General features: G+C 35.0%; 1 protein-coding gene across 2 annotated transcripts in view; it reads right to left on the bottom strand.

Moving 5' to 3' along the window:
• LOC136874708 (uncharacterized) overlaps positions 1-18,205 on the bottom strand; it is a 100,009-nt gene that overhangs the window by 46,818 nt on the left and 34,986 nt on the right. For both annotated transcript variants that reach the window (XM_068227753.1, XM_067148358.1), the window contains exon 5: positions 16,441-16,496. In XM_068227753.1, coding sequence (XP_068083854.1) covers positions 16,441-16,496 — 56 coding nt within the window. The remainder of the gene's footprint in view (positions 1-16,440; positions 16,497-18,205) is intronic.

Genomic DNA, 18,205 nt, shown 5'->3' with positions numbered 1-18,205 from the left:
AAAGGCATGAAGACACATACTTATCAGTTCACACTATCACTAGCCGTTCGTCAATATGACGACACCCACCCAATTATTACAAGAATGAGCAAAGATATCAACAATCGCACTTGCCACAGTCAATAACTGCTCGAAAAATTCAGCTACACAAAATGGCGGTAGGCACGCATGTGCGGAAGGCAATAACCTATACCGTTCTGCTACCTACCGTCGTAAAATTTACGAAGGGTTAGTGTTCTAGGGTTAAAGAGTCCCATGCACACATTTTCCTATGGCATGCTTCACATTTTCTTTTGTTACATGGCTCGGTTAAGATATAATATGAGAGTAAAACACAGAAAAGCATCTTTTTCTTTTAGAATTATGAAGAAACTTCTATCTAGGAAATATAATTGATTACACTTGGCTGACGCCATTATGTAACAGGACAAACCATTTAGGCAAGATTTTCACATTTTAAGGCTACTGAATGTACATTTATCTCTAACTTGCTTCAAATTTTATTTACCTACAGGACCACTCTAAGACACACTCATAGTAATTAGCCTGTATGTAAACCAATGGTTCCATTTGTATACTGGCCATATTTGAGCAGCAGCATCATCAAGTACTTTCAATGTGAAAGAGAACAATAAAAAGAGACCAGGATAAAGCATGTGCCAAAAATACAGCAAAATATTTTTTCACGTGAACTATTCGAGATTCGAAGAAAATTCATATAAATGTATTTCTAGCAAACTGAATTTCCAGTACACTCGGTGTGCTTCATTGTTCAATATTACAAATCATTTAGACTTCACATTTACTTTTGCTAAACAGCCAAATAGTAAGGCAACATATTCACAGATTAATGCTAGCTATGAGTTTAAAATGTTTAAGCAACCTCTCCTTGGTCTTTCATACACTCACACCTGTTTTCTAGAACCCTTGATTTAACAGCATCATGGGTACGGTTGGTCATTTCGTATCCAATACTCCTCCTTTATTTCCGTACCTTCTTATGTTAGTGCTATTTTGACACGCCCCTGCAGGGAATGTGGTGATAATATCTCAAACAACGGTTACATTTAGGCCCTTAGAATGTGGTTATTGGTGTCCCGTAGGACCTAACCTTGTTTTCCTCTTCGCATCTTGATGTTTAAAGTGAGCTTTGTCTCATCCTTGTATGACAAATTCGATATTTCACATACATTAACATATGCTGACATTCGAAAGGGCCCAAATAACGGTTGTCAAGGGAACCCCTCGATACTCCAGAATGATACGTAGCATACATTACACGGAATAATTTATTGGTCAATTGGAGAAAGAAGTTTCAAAACTACTTCAGTAATTTTTGAGATTCATCATGTGTTCAGTTTACAAATAAACAATCTTACAGTCTCTCTTTATGTATTAGTACAGATTTCTTAAATGCAACGTGTTACCCACAAGGTACCAGAATAATTTGCCACACATACAAATACATGTAGATATGTATGATTTGTTAATAAGTAAGCTATATTTTCCAGTTTTCACATAATTCTGTAACTTGCAGGCTTTTCAGTCTGTCTCAAACACTAATTGTAACAAATATACTGATAGAACAACCATGGTAGGTAAGACCTCATGACTTACACTCGTAACGTCATGTCTGCATATTCATGTGCAAGTTGAAGCATGAAATACCAGAAAATCAACAAAGACAAGGACAAATAGGGCAGCAAATAATGATCAAAATACAGCAAAAACAAAATTTACAATCAAATATGCAACACAAACGCCACCTTGCTATTATGTTGATTCTCAGCCAATGTGGAGGTTAAAACACGTTTCCTTCATTTTCAAGAACATACCCAGTTGAGGAATGATTATCCCTAATACGTAACGCACATTTGAAAGAATACAGGAATTTTAATTAAAATTCCATTTGTGTTACTTTATTATGTATTGGGTTTTGTTTATGCATTGGTTACATTTTTCAGTTTGTATGTTACTATATTGTCATTATTACTTCTTTCCCCTTTCTTTTTTACTTTTATGTTCAGGATTAGATTTTATTTCATTTGCTGAGCTTTGCTTTCTTTATTCGTTATATGTTCTCAGAATCCATTATTTAGTTATCTTTGATTTTATAATAGGAGAGTGCATTTCTTTCATATTTATGAATTATCTTTTAACTTACCTGGTTAAGTATAAGAGAGGGCAACAAGCCCATTCTTCCCCTATGCTCAAGTCAAATAATTAAATACATCAATAAATAAACAATGACACAAACACATTTGCACATGCAACATCGGACATCATATTTAAATTGCAATATACTTTTCTGCACAAAATATGAACTAAACATCATAAACAAGAAAAATGACTTAAATTTGATTAAAACAATAAAAAATGGTAAATTATTCAGGCTAATTAGGCTAAGAATCATCCAATTCAAATGTAAATTCAACAAATAGCTAAAAGAGAAGATGGGGAATAAATAAATTTCCTGAACATCCAAATCCCATTAATTAAATATTGAAGTATGCCACCTGGTCCACTATATTTCTTGTGTTTTAGTTTGTGAATAGCATTCTCAGCTTTTATTTTTGTAATTTCTGTCATGATCAACAAATATGTAACTGGATAATATTTCAGCAAGCACAGTAGGGCTTGCACCGCATCAGCTATAGAGCCAATATTTGAATTAATTCATGATATTACAGACCGAAAATAATCAGCAAATCTATCCAAAATATCTTCATTAGTGGATATTGCAGTATTTTCCAACTTCATGTTCTGAAAGGATGATCCAACATTTGCCTTCTCGTTTCTAATGAAACTCCAAAATGGTTTAGAATTTTTATTCAGAAGTTCCTCCACATGTTTGATGTAGTATTTATATGCCATGTCGATCAACTATTTACCTAATTTTCTTATCTTGATATGATTTTCTTAGCAAAATATGGATGAGCTGATTCTTTCCAAACTTTCTGTCTTTAAATTTATAATATTAACAACACTTGAATTAAAAAACAAGGAAATGAATGCATTTGGTTCAAATTTGTAACAAAACAGTAAGCTCCAATAAGAAGTTTATTTGTTCATAGAAGTGCTGTGCCAGTATTAAATAAACTGAAAAATTTCTCCCATTTGAAGCCGTTTAACATTCCATACATAGTAGCAAAATTTGTTTTCAAATTGTAGACATAAACTGAAGAATAAGTTTTCTTTCCAGCACGAATATCAGAGGTTCATTTTTCAATATGTAATGAAAGATGAGCATCCTCTGGTACCAATGAGAATTATTCTCTAGTACCAGACATTAAATCAGCAAAATCAGTCATTAATAAATTCAAAGTTGTTGAATTGTATTAACCATGATGTTCAAAGACAGCAAGTTATGTAGTGACATGAAAATGAGCAATGTTCCTTCAACCTCTACATTGCTCGGACCTCTAATTGATGGAATATTAGTCACGCACAATTATAATATGAGGGATGTAAGTAAAGTAGTCGTAACATCGTTCAGACACTTGCAGAGATCAGGCATTTTAATAACAGACTGATATGGATATTCCACATAATCAACACTGCACAAATTGTGTTCAAACAACTATTTTATTTTATATTACTGAATGGCTGGAACATCCCTATCGGTCTGTTTATGAAATTTGCATATGATGGACATCCAATAGGGAGTGGTGTTGCTGTGTGGTGCTGAAGTGAAGAATGTCGATTTCATCACACTAAAGCATATTTTCAAGAGGTGATCAGCATTCGTAGACTAATATTGAGACTACACATGATAAAATGCATCAGAATGTTATCGAAGTTTATGTCAAACCTGCGGTAAAAATGCCCCTACCGTAAAGGATGGTTACACAATGGATCAAGGCGTTTCGTGCGGCTCGGAATAAGATTGTGGATTTGCTCCGCACACATTGGCTATCCATTCCTCAAGATCATATTGACACTGTGAGTGGTCTTTCATCATAGACCATCAATGGACTATCTTGGAATCATCCACAGAGATTGGTCTGTCATCAAATGGTGTAGCACATACTGTGTAACACATACCAAGATTCAATGATTGGCATCCCCCTGGAGGGATACCGCATGAAAGAGGTGCATTTCTGCAGCATATTGTCACCATTGATGAGACGTGGTTACAAGCCTACAAGCCTGAATAAAAGTGTCAATCGAATGAATAGTGTCACCCAAGTTCACCGAAGACCAGAGAAATTTTGACAGGAACCCAGTCGGTGAAGCTTATGCTGATAGTGGCATACAACTATGAGGGCATTATTTTTACGCATGCTGTGCCTGAGGGACTAACCGTCAACAGTGACTACTATTGCCGATATCTGGAGCAACACCTGTATCCGGCAATGAGGCATAAATGACAATGTTTATTACGTGACTATCACCCTATCATGTTGCATGATGACGCTCATCATGTCGCAAACAATGTGAAGTTCTTATTGCAGCGGTGGGACTGGAAGGTCTTGGAAAACTGTCCGACCTCACCTGGCATGAGTCCTTGTGACTTCTACCTTTTACCAAAGTTAAAGGAACCCCTTGCAGGCTCCATACCTTCTTGTCACTTAATTAATTTTGTTACAATTCAAATAATTTCTTAATGCAATTGATGCCTCAGCTCCAACTTCCCATTTCTATCTATATAAATAAAACTGTAATGACTGTGTGCCTGTACATTGACTATTTTCACAAAATTTCCTAAGAGTTACCCGTTTTAGGTGTAATAATGACCATCTGCAAATCTTTTAGCTTTGGTGTCTGTTCGTATGTTTATTTACCTGTTTTCTAATAATAATAATGTTATTTGCTTTACGTCCCACTATCTACGTTTACCGTTTTAGGAGACGCTGAGGTGCCAGAATTTAGTGCTGCAAGAGTTCTTTTAAGTGCCAGAATATCTACTGAGATGAGGCCGATATATTTGAGCACATTCAAATACCACCGGACTAAGCCACGATCGAATCTGCCAAGTTGGGGTCAGAAAGCCAACACCTCAAATGTCTGAGCCACTCAGCTCAGCTCTCTGTTTGTTTCTCTGTTTGTCTATAACTTGAAAACTACTGAGTATATTTCTACCAAACTTCATATTTAGACTCCACCTGTCCTTGGGTAGGTTTTAGGACCAAAATTGTTTCTAAATCCCTGAACTGACTGGGGGGTTCATGTGAAATTGATACTGTAATTTTACACTCCCACCGAATATATACAACCTAACTTAATGGAAATCTACCTGCCTTAATGGAAATCAATTTCTAAACCTTTCTTCTGATATGCATCATTTGAATATGAGGATTAATAAGGGAGATATCATTAAGGGACCATTTTTCGATACACGTCCCAAGTGACTTAACTCAAGAGCGGGTGCACGTAAAGCAAATTTCTTGTAACTTGAATCTACTGCAGATATTTCAACCGAACTTTATATTTGGCATCCACTTGTTCAAAGATAAGTTTTAGGTCCATATTATGTCAGAATTCCAGAATGGACTGGGGGTTCATAGGGAACCAAAACGGTGATTTTACTCTCCTGCGATATATACAAGACCAGCCTGACTGCAAATCAATCAACCTTGTTGGACATTGATTTCAAAACTTTTTTCTCATGTGCATTCTTTTGATAGGAGGACCAATAAGGGAGATATCATGAATGGTAGGTTTTGCAAGCTAAGTTTGGCAGAAATAGTCCAAAAGGTGTTGTATGTAGAGCAGATTCCTTATCTATATAAGTACAACTGTAATCAACATGTGGCTGTATGTTCACTATTTTGGCAAAATTTTCATACAGTAATCCATTTCAGGTGTTATAATGACCATGTATATTTGTTAGCTTTAGTTTCCAGAACATCCTCATTTTTAACCCCTCTCCCCCAAATCAAGATCAAGGCACTATCTGCCAGATGAGCTGGAATATTGAAATTTGGTAAAATTATATGTTTTAGCCTGTAATCGACAGAAAGCTTCCATGATCTTTAAATGTTTCATTTTTAGCCCCGAAAAATATCAAAAATTGAGGCAATTTAATTTTTGGTGCAGACTTTCATTTTGAGGTATTTCGCAGCTGTATGTTAAGTTGTATAAAAAAATGACAGCACAATCTCAGTTCAATATGAGTGATCTACAACTTTGGTCCTATGACATTTTGTCCCTTGTCTATTTTTTATATGTCAGATTTGTCTCTATTTCTCGATTACAACTGCATTTTGCTCTTTGTAAACTTATAATTGGTAGTTCGAATCAGTTATACGAAAGATAGAATCATTTAATTCCACACAAACCTTGGTCCACCCAGAATCCATACATGAGCCAAATTCATGTTTGTAGCTGTCACATTAATACCCAAAAGTAATGCACTGTGAGAAAATCTTACCCAAATTTCGCCCTATTCAACGTTTCTAACTCAATTTTACCCATAAATAGATGAGACAGGAAAAAATATCTTGGGACAAGCCATTTAGACCGCTAAATGAGGCATCTTATGGTATTATCCATTTGTCGATATGATGTATCATTTAGCAGCAGGTTATCTGTAAATGAAGGTTTGCAATATTGTAAACATGCATATACTTCGTATGTCAATCTACATATATACACTGAAGTCAATATGTAGCGATGTAGAAAGGGTGTGTTTGCCATTATACTTAATATTTTAGACTGAGTATGAATCTCAGCTGGAGGACATCTGCTACTGTAATCATTACTCTCCACATTGACTTTGACTCGCAGTAGGAATGGGATCTTTCTCCAACTCCTTTCTAGCATTAGTAAAGAAGGACTACCATTGTAATCAACCATTAATTATTTAACCATTAAGGGACCATTTTTTGGTACAAGTCCCAAGGAATTTGACTGGCAGAAGTCAAGGAAGCATGCAATTTTCTTTAAAACTCTCCTAACCAATTGTGTTTGGGAGTGGGTAAGTGTGCTCATCATTATAAAAGAATTTACCCATTTAAAATGTGACAAGCATTAGGCATTGTGGCCCTACTATTATAATGAAAACTTACCAACTTGATGTCACTGTAATTAAGAAAAGGGGCCTGTCATTATCAAGATAACAGCACAGCACAATTTTGAGTGGAAGTAGGAAAGGGTGCCGGTCATTTTAATGAAAACTCCCCAAATTGATTGTGATTGCACGGTAGGTAATGGGGCCTCCTTCATTAAAATGTAAACTTACCAATTTGATTGTGAATGGCAGTAGGCAAGTGAGCATGCCATTATCATCACAACTCCACAACTTGCACTTTACCTTGGAAACAACGTATGGGAACCTCACCCTGCTGTTTCTGGATAATGCTAAGAGACATGCAATTTAAAAAATCTTCTTCACTGCATGTACAATAATTTACTTCGATATCCGTATACAATGTAGAATACCATAGTGAAGCATGGGTACATTTTGTAATCTTTCACAAATATAAAATCAAGTAATGAACTACTTATGATTAAATACTTAAATATTATATTTAGCAGTCCACCTACTCAAAGCATGTATATATATATATTTATCTAGTATAGTAGTAGAATAATAGTAGTAGAGTGCTTGAACAAATTTACATTGGATATGTCCAACTCCATGGCTAAATGGATAGTGTACTGGCCTTTGATCACAGGGGTTCCAGGTTCGATTCCCGGCAGGGTCGGTAATTTTAACTACCACTGGTTAATTTCTCTGGCATGGGGGCTGAGTGTATGTGTCGTCTTCATCATCATTTCATTCTCATCATGATGTATGGGCGTCAAATCGAAAGACCTGCACTTGGCGAGCCAAGCATGTCCCCGGACGCTCCTAGCACTAAAAGACATATGCCATTTCATTTTACATCAGATATAAATTAACATTTTAAAATGGTAAGTCACAAGTTATAATTCACTGTGTTACAACAAAATATTTATAATAAACTGTTGAATTGTGAACACTACAGGGTGTCTTAAGTCCTATTGTCGTTGAGAATACATTGAAATTAATCTAAGAAAAATGTCCGTAAAATTCTTAAATAAGTATTAAAGATGGTTAGAAAAAAGCTTTAAGGTTCTAAATTGAACCCTTGCTTTAAGGTTCTAAATTTAACCCTTATTCTTTCAAGGTAATGATCTATCAGTACCCACAGTTCCTTTGAAAACTGACATGGTAACGTTCCATCGTTACCGACCTTTGTTATTATTTCGTTATTTACATGCCTGATAGCAACATTTTGCACGGAATTAGAGCAGAATTTTAACTCACGTTATACTCGATGGGGACTGCTGACTACCCATATTTATCTATACTTTTAGAGTTCAAAATGTGCTCACTGCAGTTTGGTGTCTTGTTTAAGTCATGACTGGCAACATACATACTAGCCTTTCTCTCTGTCTTTGTTGATGATACTGATTATATAGTGAAATTAAGCAGTATCATATGCATTATACTTAGTTTACTTGGTAGTTCACTATTTAAATAATTTTCTTAGGTAATTATGTGCGTATTGTAAGCAAAGTTTTAGATATAGTCTAGTCGGATATAGTTCATTTTGGTTAGGCCTAATTACTTATTGCATGTGACATGGTGTAGAGAGTTCATTTAGCAGACTATATCACTGAATATCTTGACAATTTTTCAAGTGATCATGTTTCTTTGTCCGAACCAGAAAGTGTAGATGAAGATGATAATAATCAAGCACTTCCAGTAGGAAATGTGTATTTTATACAAAATAGTCAACTCTTTTCAGCAATACATCACTTTACACAATTTAATCTATCCTTGGATCTAATGCGCACAGAATCTTGATATTTACTATTCTGGTAAACAATGATATGAAATTTCTACTAACATCAATCACAAATTTGTGCACTGAACATTTCTTAGAATTAAGTTAAAACTTTCAAAATATTCAACTTGTAACTTTCTTTGTTATTTTTAAAAATTGAACCCTTCTGCTTTAGGGACATGACTTACATGCTTTGATAAAAAGTGATACATGCCCTATTTACACACTTTCATGTTGATATCTTTATTGGTGTGCCTTCCATGTTATTTTAAAAGTGAGGTAAATGTGGCTGACAATCTTCACACATCCACCAACTGAGAGATTGAAACAAAAGGGTTAAAATTACTGAGTGAAAACTGACACCATTGTGTCTTTTCTTCCATCAGACATATGAAAAATCAAGACATAAATGATTCTTGACAAATCTTTTAAAAAGTGCTCCTTGTTGATTCAGGTCAAAGGTGAGTTACTTATTGATTTGAAGTCCAAACGGGCTGAGGATGATAAAGCAGGCCATAGAATCTGATACTGTAAAGTCTATGTGCGAGTAGAGAGAGGACTGAATGTAAAATAATGTAATATTACATACTCTGTTGTTGGGCCCGACATGAGAAAGACGACTCACCTCTGCTGAGGTGTGTAACTGACAGAACTTGAACAAGTTGTCAGTGTATTGAAGGAAGACTGTGGAGTATTAAGGGCAGAGGAACGACTCGAGTCTCTGAGCATATGCAGCTCTATAGCTTGATGTTTCTTCTTAATTTTAACTTTAATTAACTCCTGATATAAGATTTGCATGTTATAAATCTCATTCCGTATCGACAGTTATCACATTACAAATAAAACATATTTATGTGATCCTTCTTTTCAATACAAAACAACCATCTATATTAGATGGGGCAATATCTATACATATATTGAAAAGGAGGATCATGTAAATCCCTTTTTTTGTAAAGTGAAAACCTGATATAAGATGTTAATCTTCTCTGATAGGTCGTTTAAGCTTCCTACAGGATTGTTCCTTTGGTCTAGATATATGAACATTTCTTTATTTATACTCAGGAACTGCCTTTTATTTAAAGTTTTCATGATACTGAGGTCATTGTCTATATTTTTAGGTCTACATAATTTAAATTGTTATCAACTTCTGAATTGAGTGAAAATCTGAAATTTGGGTCAATGGAATTAAGAAGATTCAAGATTTTAAGACCATTTATCAGTTTTTCATCTAGTATTGCAAAGATGTCATCCATATGCATGGACCAATTGTATAAACCATCTCTTTTGTCAATAATTTTAGTCTTTTCGATGTGCTTAACATAAATTTCTGCTAAACTGCCTGATACTGGGTCACCCATCGGGAGAAAATTTTGTCAATATATTTTATTAATCATGAAATAGTCGCTGCTCAAGATGAAGTCCAAAGAAACTACTAACACATCTATTTCTTGAAGACTCAAATTACTAAACTGAACCAAATGATCTTTAATAATATTGATAGTTTCCTTTATAGGAATGCTCGGATACATATTTTTAATATCGAAAGAGTGCATTATGTGATGGGAATTTAGCTGTAGATTTTTGGCAGCTTTACAGAATTCAACACAATTCTTTATAGATTTGTTAATTTTAAATGTGTTTTGAGAAATTTGTGAACAAACTGTGACACTATAAGTCAGATGATTTCTATCATTTATAAGAGGTCCAATGGGCACTCCAGGTTTAGATATCTTGGGCATTGCTCTAGCAGTAGGAAGTCTTGCCTTCATGTTAGATTTTTGGTTTCCTGTTCGTTTAACAGAAATTTATTTTTCAAAATTTATTTAAAATTTTTGGGAGTCCATTGGTGGGATCTTCTTAACTATTGAAACATTACTTTCTGAAAAAAATTGTTTGGTTTTCTCAATATACTGAGTTTTATCCATGAAGACTGTAGAATTGCCTTTATCAGCTTTTGTAACTATGAGGTCCTTATCTTCAATTTTCTGTGTAAGTTCTCTCAATTGTTTATTGTTGGTGTATTTAGGATCATCTTTTTTATTGGAACTAACCAAGATATCCTGTCATTTATTTGTAACAGGATCATCTTTTTTAATGGAACTAACCAAGATATCATGTCATTTATTTGTAACATCAAAGAGTATTTCCTCTTGTTGATCTAGGCATTATTTCCTCTTGTTGATCTAGGCATAAGTTTTTTTTGCCTGTTCTATTTTTGCAACTGTGTTCATTTTATCTTGAGTTTGTTAGATTAGGGCCAATTATGTTACAGTCCTTTGCTTAGAATGGCTTTTCCTGTTTTGCTGAAAGGGATATCAGAAAAATTCTTAATCGGTGGGTGAAATTCAACTTCCATTGCTTTATTGTCACTTAGTTCAGGGCCGAGAAATATAATAGATTTATCGTGTGTGACTGGATGATAGATTGCATCCATGCATTCACAAATATGGACATTGACCTCAATGTCATAAAAACTATCAATAAAAGGCAGTTATGAAACATATAGTGTATGAAGAAATTTTCATATATCAGAACCAAAGGAACAATCCCACAGGGAACTTCGGCCTATCTGAGAAGATTAACAGCTTATATGAGGAGTTAATGAAAGCTAAAATTAAAAAAGAAACATCAAGTCCTAGCACTACATACACATGGAGACTCTCGGGTCATTCCTCCCCCTCTGATATGTCTTCCCACCTCCCCTCCACTCTCTTCCCATAATACACAAACAACTTGTTCGAGTTCAGTCATTTACACATCTCAACAGAGGTGAGTCCTCATTCTCATATCAGCCCCAACAACTGAAGATGTAAGTTATATAACATTTCAATTTACATTATTTTACATTCAATCATCTCTCTACTCAAACTTAGGTTTTCATTCCATTGAAGACTTCACAGTATCAGATTCTAACACCTGCTTTATCATCCTCAGCCCATTTAGACTTCAAATCCAGAAGCATCTCACCTTTGAACTGAATTAACCAGGAGCACTTCCCAAAGATTGGTTGATAATCTTTTATGTGGAGATATTTCATACCTCTCATAGAACAAGGAAAACTTTTTTTTTTTTTTTATACAATCTTCAAGACTTAGTTAAGAATTTTACGGACATTTTCCTTTGATTAATTTTTTTGCGTTCTCAAAATAATTCGACCACAACATGACTTGGAACACCCTGTAGTGTTTGCAACTCACCAGTTTATTATAAATGTCTTGTTATGACTTGTGCCTTACCATTTTAAAATGTGATTTTATATCTGTTGTATATTTATGTAAGCACTCTAGCTTATGATGTTCCCTAGGGGAATATCATGTATTAAATAAATGTATATAACATGCATTGAATAAGTGGACTGACAAATATAATATTTAACACTGGAAAGGGTGCATAAAAATAACCTGGTGTTTTAGAACACAAGTTTAGCTAAAATTGTTCTTATTGTTACAAAAGTAGTAAATATTTGTGAACCAACTTGTAAATAATTTTAAAGGTATTTTAACAATTAAAAAATTGGATGTTAACCAACTGATGTTTATTCTGTGTCTTTACTTGATTCTTGACTTTCACTGACGCAATGAATACATGTCACTGCCAAGTGTTCTTTGCAGACATGCCATTAGCATACGTGGCATCTGGTCTTGTTGTTTTCTTTTTTCCAGATGCAGTAGGCGCAACATCCAGGTCCTTCTAGTTCTTGTGGAGCTGCAGAGGGCTGACCTCCTACAGGCAATCCTAATATTTGGCAAATGTTACTTTTCTGAATGTATTTCGATTTCTCTTTCCCTATATTTATCCATGATATTTTTGACTTCAGTATATATGGAGGTACTATATAACACTAAAATAAAACAAAACTGACCCATTCCTACTATATTAACTGAAAAAGTAAAATAAAATTAACTCGTAAATGCACATGTCATGCAGCGCGCCAGGAGTTTCAGACCGCGTCCGCCAAACAATGAACTCAGACTGAAACTGAGGAACGAGAGGGGTGAATGGTTTATGCACACTGACAGTGGACAAGCCCGATGTAAGGTACTGAGGTTATGGAAGCTGGCAGCTCACTGTGTTAAGAACTATTAACAATTATCTGAAACCAGGTCAAAAAGACTGTGATTCTCCCTCTCCAGGGTTAAGTAATTAATCTTACATGTTTCACTACCTGATTTTCAAGTTAATACGAGTTTTTATACTGGAGCTTTTTGTGGTCATCACATGTAACAAATACACAACAATAATTATCAATTAATTCCGAAGATTCAAATATTCATTACTGAAAACGTTAAAAGAGAATTCAAATATCTTAATGTTTAGACCCCTCACTTCCTGGTAATAGACTACATTCAATTTTATTACAGTATATACTTAGATCATCCATCATTTTAAATCATGAATTGACTTGTCCTCCTCCCTTCTGTATAATTTTATAACACCTGAATTATCCACCCTATCCTGATTACAAACGTGCCTTCCTAGAGGTGTAAGGTTATGATTAATATAAATACAATTACTAGTTGCATAACCTAGATGCACAGTATTTCAATCTCAATGTGACGAGCAAAAATTGATTGTGATGTACTACGTGTAATTCCTAGATGATGGCGAGAAGTTCCTGAGGTACCTAACGAAAAATCATTTGGTGTAGTAATATTCCATGAGGTTTTCACAGAGGTGCCAACCTTTAAAGTGGGTTATCAGTAATCCCATTTTTAACTCCCCCTGCCAAAAACGTTTAAGAGTCAAATCCAAAGCACCCCGTTTGCCCTTTCCTACAGCAATCTATTCTAAAGTATATAATATAACACAATAAAATTTGCTCATTACCTATTAGTTCTGGGAGAAAAAATTCTTTGTAGCTTGTTTCGCACCCAGCAGCTGCTTTTCGGTGTAGGTTTTCTTGTAACATACTTCCCCCTGAGATGACATTTTCATCTTCAGAACCATAAGCGATTCCAGTGTAGATGTACTTAGTGAAGGCCTGAATTCTGTCTGATTTTTCCTAACAACACTGAAAACTCTTTCTGTGGGAGAGTTACTATGAGGTACGCTTAGTACTACAAATACAACATTACTTAAGGTTTTATACTTAATTTGTCCACTTTCATTTTTAAGCTCTGCAATCTTGCCCCAATTCACATCAATGTTAGGTCCATGTGCAATATACTCTGGGAAAGTATCATACTAGTAAACTGCAAATTCTTCTTCAAGTTTGTCATGTTCACTTTCTTTGACCAAAGTTGGGAATCTTCGAACAAAGTATTCACGAGATGAATAGGAAACCTTCATTCTGAGAGAGATTCTACAACTTTGGCATGATGAAGAAATTCATCATCAAGGGGAAATTTCCTGGTAATGTAACTGCAAGATGCCATCTAAAACTCTCTTACAGAATTATAAAACATCTCTTCATCACAGTCATTATCTTTCAAGTATGCCCTAGCTTTTGCTCCAATTACTAAGTCCTAATTGGCTTTCTGGTATTTCCTCCTCTTGAATTCAATACTCAAGAGGGAGGTAGATTCTGACTGAAGAGAACGTGGCTGAACAAATCTGACCAATAGGTCAGTTACAAGACCAGTAAGTTTCCTCCTAAGAAGATGTATGGCTGGAGCATCTTGTTGCAGAAATATATTCACACAGTTAAAAACAGGAAGTGTACTCTGAAGAAAGTAGCAAAACAGTTTTGTGTGTGAGTCTTGTATGAAAGATTTCACAGTTTCAAACTGCTTGGTGGTCCATTTTTATGGTGGGTCTCACTACAAAACATGAGTGTCAAAGCTTCCCACTGCTCAAGAACTCTATCAACAGACTGAAGAAGCGACAGCCAATGGGTACTAACATATTTCAAAATCTTGTGACCCTCTGTGCCACAAACAGCCTGATAAACTTTCAACGTGTTTCGTCTTTTAGAACTCTTATCAAGATAGTAATATAACTGAACCAAAAAGTTCTCTACATTGACTGGCAATTGGGCTGCTGCTTTTTGTGCACAGATGTGTATGAGATGACATGAACAACCCTGGACATAAACAGAAGAATGTCTGTCCTTCACAAATTGGGCAACACCTTTATTTGCCCCTATCATTGTGTATGCATTGTCAGATGAAAAAGAAATGCAATTTTCCCATGGAATGGCTAAAGAAAACAATTAGCTATTAATAACAGAGAAAATTCCCTCACCAGTATTGTCGCTACTCTCTAACAATGACGATAGAAGAGTTGATATTTGACCTCTCTGAGCATTAAAGAAAGAGACAACTATAGTATAAAGTTTAACTGCATTTGAATCCGTACTAAAATCAGTAGCCAAGGAAAAAGGTGTTATTTGCAAAAGTTCACTTAATTCCTTTTTTGCCTCAGATGCCGTGTATTGAACTAAAGCAGAGGTTTTAGTTCTTGCACAACCATATTTCGGAGATATTTTAGAGTCGGGGAACATTGATCTAAACAAATTTTCAGCGTGGTCTGAAACTGATAACAGAATATTATGCTCCAAAAGAAATGATGTGAACAATAATTCAGCATTTGTCACCGCAGTTTCGTAACTATTTACGAAGAACGACAGACTGGTTTCGTAATTTTGATTCACTGTATGTGTGATGTTTCTTGGATTCTATGTGTCTTCTGCAATCATCTCGTCCACCGTGAGCCATAGAGAAATCACACGAACACACACTGCAGAACACGTGGTTTTCACTAACACGTGAGGCTAGTAAGCATGGCCATTCCTTTGTGTAACCATCTTGATATTTCTGTAACACTGCTGTCTTCTTAGAAGAAGATGCAATTTGACAATTGCTCTGCTTTATTTCACAAAACCAATCACTACTTTTCGAATCAACGTCTAGGATAATTAGAATTGAAATGCGCAAAATATATACCATTCTTTCTACGAACATGACAGAGAGCCGAATGCGCGCACTGGAGAACAGCAGAGCAAGGGAGTAGCGAGTAGCAAGGAGTAGAGCCTACCTCACGGCCGACTTGATACGTCATTCCCGCTCATTCTAGCTAAGAGAGCAGCGTATATCTATGTAGCTGGCCGTGATTTCACAACGCTTACAAGAAACGAAAGGAAGTGACGACGAAATAACTGCCAAATATGTTTAGTAGCCAACATACAAGCATTGAAACGAGGAGGGTTAACCAGTAATGCTCTAAGAGATTGAACATTTTTTACTTGATTCCTTTTTTCGCAGAAATTAATTTTTATCGTGACAAGGTTGCTTTTCCATAATAATTTCCCCTTCGACCGTAATGCCGTAATTGTGAAGTGAAATCCGTAATCATTACGGACAATCCGTAATAGTTGGCACCTCTGTTTTCACAAATTCATCAAGCACTTAATATTGTTAATGTAAAAAGTACTAATTGTTTAACTGAACCAATTTCATTTAGTTCAAAATATGTATTAACCACCAAATTTACACAAGTTTTATGGAGGATGCCAAGGATCAATCTTATTCTCTTGCCGGACAAGCAGCAAATGTGTCACCAGATATATTTTACATGAAAACATTTAAGACATTAAGTTTTGATCGGATTTCTCTTTCCCACCGTCCTAAAATCTGACTACCTGTGCTAGTTTTCAAAGCGAGAGCTTGGGACCTGGAGGCTTATACTCTACCACTGATCCCTAGAGGGAGCTAGTGTCAGGGGTGTAAAAATTTACTGTACTTACTTGTTTTCTTCTTTGAAGTCTGGGACCATTATTTTATCCTCAATATCTGTAGCAGGCTGAAAGTAAGATATAAGGGCAGAAATTTAAGATAAATAGAGTAAAGGCATAGAAAAAATAAAAATATATAAATAGAGAGGAAGCAGCTTATAAAATAAATGTTATATTTGCAAAATTCAAATATCATTATTTCAATTTTATGAAATAGTTCCTCTCATGCAGAGGCTGCCTTGTGACAAAGATTATTTTGCATTTATTTTTAGAAGAAGGATAAACTTCAGAAATTTAGATGGTAACCTAATTATAACAATGACTTCTTAGAATTATTAATGAACCCTTTAAGGCTCTGATGGCAATTTCCTCTAACAATAATTGGCAGAGACATCTGTTTCCAAATATCAACAGCAAAAAACAGAATAGTTCATCTCACTCCAATTATCAGACCCAATATGTCGATTTCTGCAAAATTCAAATGCAATAGCAATTAAGAAGGGGAAACTAAAGAATACAACATTTATCACAATACCCTCAATTGACAAGAAGATGATAAATAACTAGGTGGACTTTTTGTGGTGAAATTTTATTAGATAAAGGATCTGTGACAAATAAAATAAATTCCAGTATAATTAAGCTTGTTAATCCATCACTCTTGAAATCTGACCAAAAACAAATAAATTATACCAAATATGTGGCCCAGTTTGACATTTTCTTCAACACATTAATGTATGCAACTGCCTCATGTGCAGTTCAAATATGCTTTTGGTACATTACAGAAATCTCAAACAAGAAATTCAAAATAGTTTATGACATCTTAACCTAAAAATTGATGAAGAGTTCAATGTAAAGAATATTAAAAGAAGCAGTGTGATTAGGAATTTGAAACATGGAAAACCTAACCTCACTTTGGCAGAGGTACATCTCTTTTTTCAGAGTGGAAGCTACATAAGAGTTGGACATCCATGAAGAATGGACTACCTTCTTCTCAAAGGACAAACACAGTAAAGATGAAACTGCAATGTTGTCACAGTTTGTGACGTATTTATGACATAATTCAAGTTGCTGTGATTGCAATTCTTCCTCTTGTTCTTGCCTTGTGATTTAAATGGGAGCTCTTAAGAAACAACAGGCACCATAGACTCAGAAGAAGGACTGCCAACTACTTTAAAAATACACAATAGTTTGAAGTATATGAAGATATAACATATACATAAACTGAAGGTTCAGTTCAATGTAATCGAACTGTAGTTTTTTCAACAGGAAATTCAACAAAGGTGCTGGTACTGATCCAGCAATCAAGTTAGAGCAAGGTGGAAAACAATGCACAAAGAGATCAATAATGAAAATAACAGGCACAATGAGTGACTTTGTGACTTCAACACAAGTATAAAATAAACAACTGGGATGTTATTGCTGTGTTCGTTAATGTGCACAGAATAAGTGCAAAATTGTCAGTGAGTATATTCAAATAGCTTCAACTCACTTCACATGTTCTTCAAGTTATGTCGACTACGATTTTTGGAGATTCGCTTGAAATTATATAATATCACCTGGGTTACGTCGCGCATTCCCATCTACAAAATGTCACTGTAAAATATGTCACAAATGGAACATAATAATTGCCTTAACACAGTTGAAGTCTAAAATCTGCAGTAAATTAAGAAATATATTATTTTTGGAGAATAATATGTATACCTACTTTACTACTTTACAAGTACATTTGGTGCTACGCTCGCAGTAATACACGTACGTCTTTTGTTTGTCTTACACT

The sequence above is a fragment of the Anabrus simplex genome, chromosome 5 (genome assembly GCF_040414725.1).
Source record: "Anabrus simplex isolate iqAnaSimp1 chromosome 5, ASM4041472v1, whole genome shotgun sequence".
In the NCBI taxonomy this organism is placed as follows: Eukaryota; Metazoa; Arthropoda; class Insecta; order Orthoptera; family Tettigoniidae; genus Anabrus; species Anabrus simplex.
This window is presented reverse-complemented; position numbering and strand designations above follow the sequence as displayed.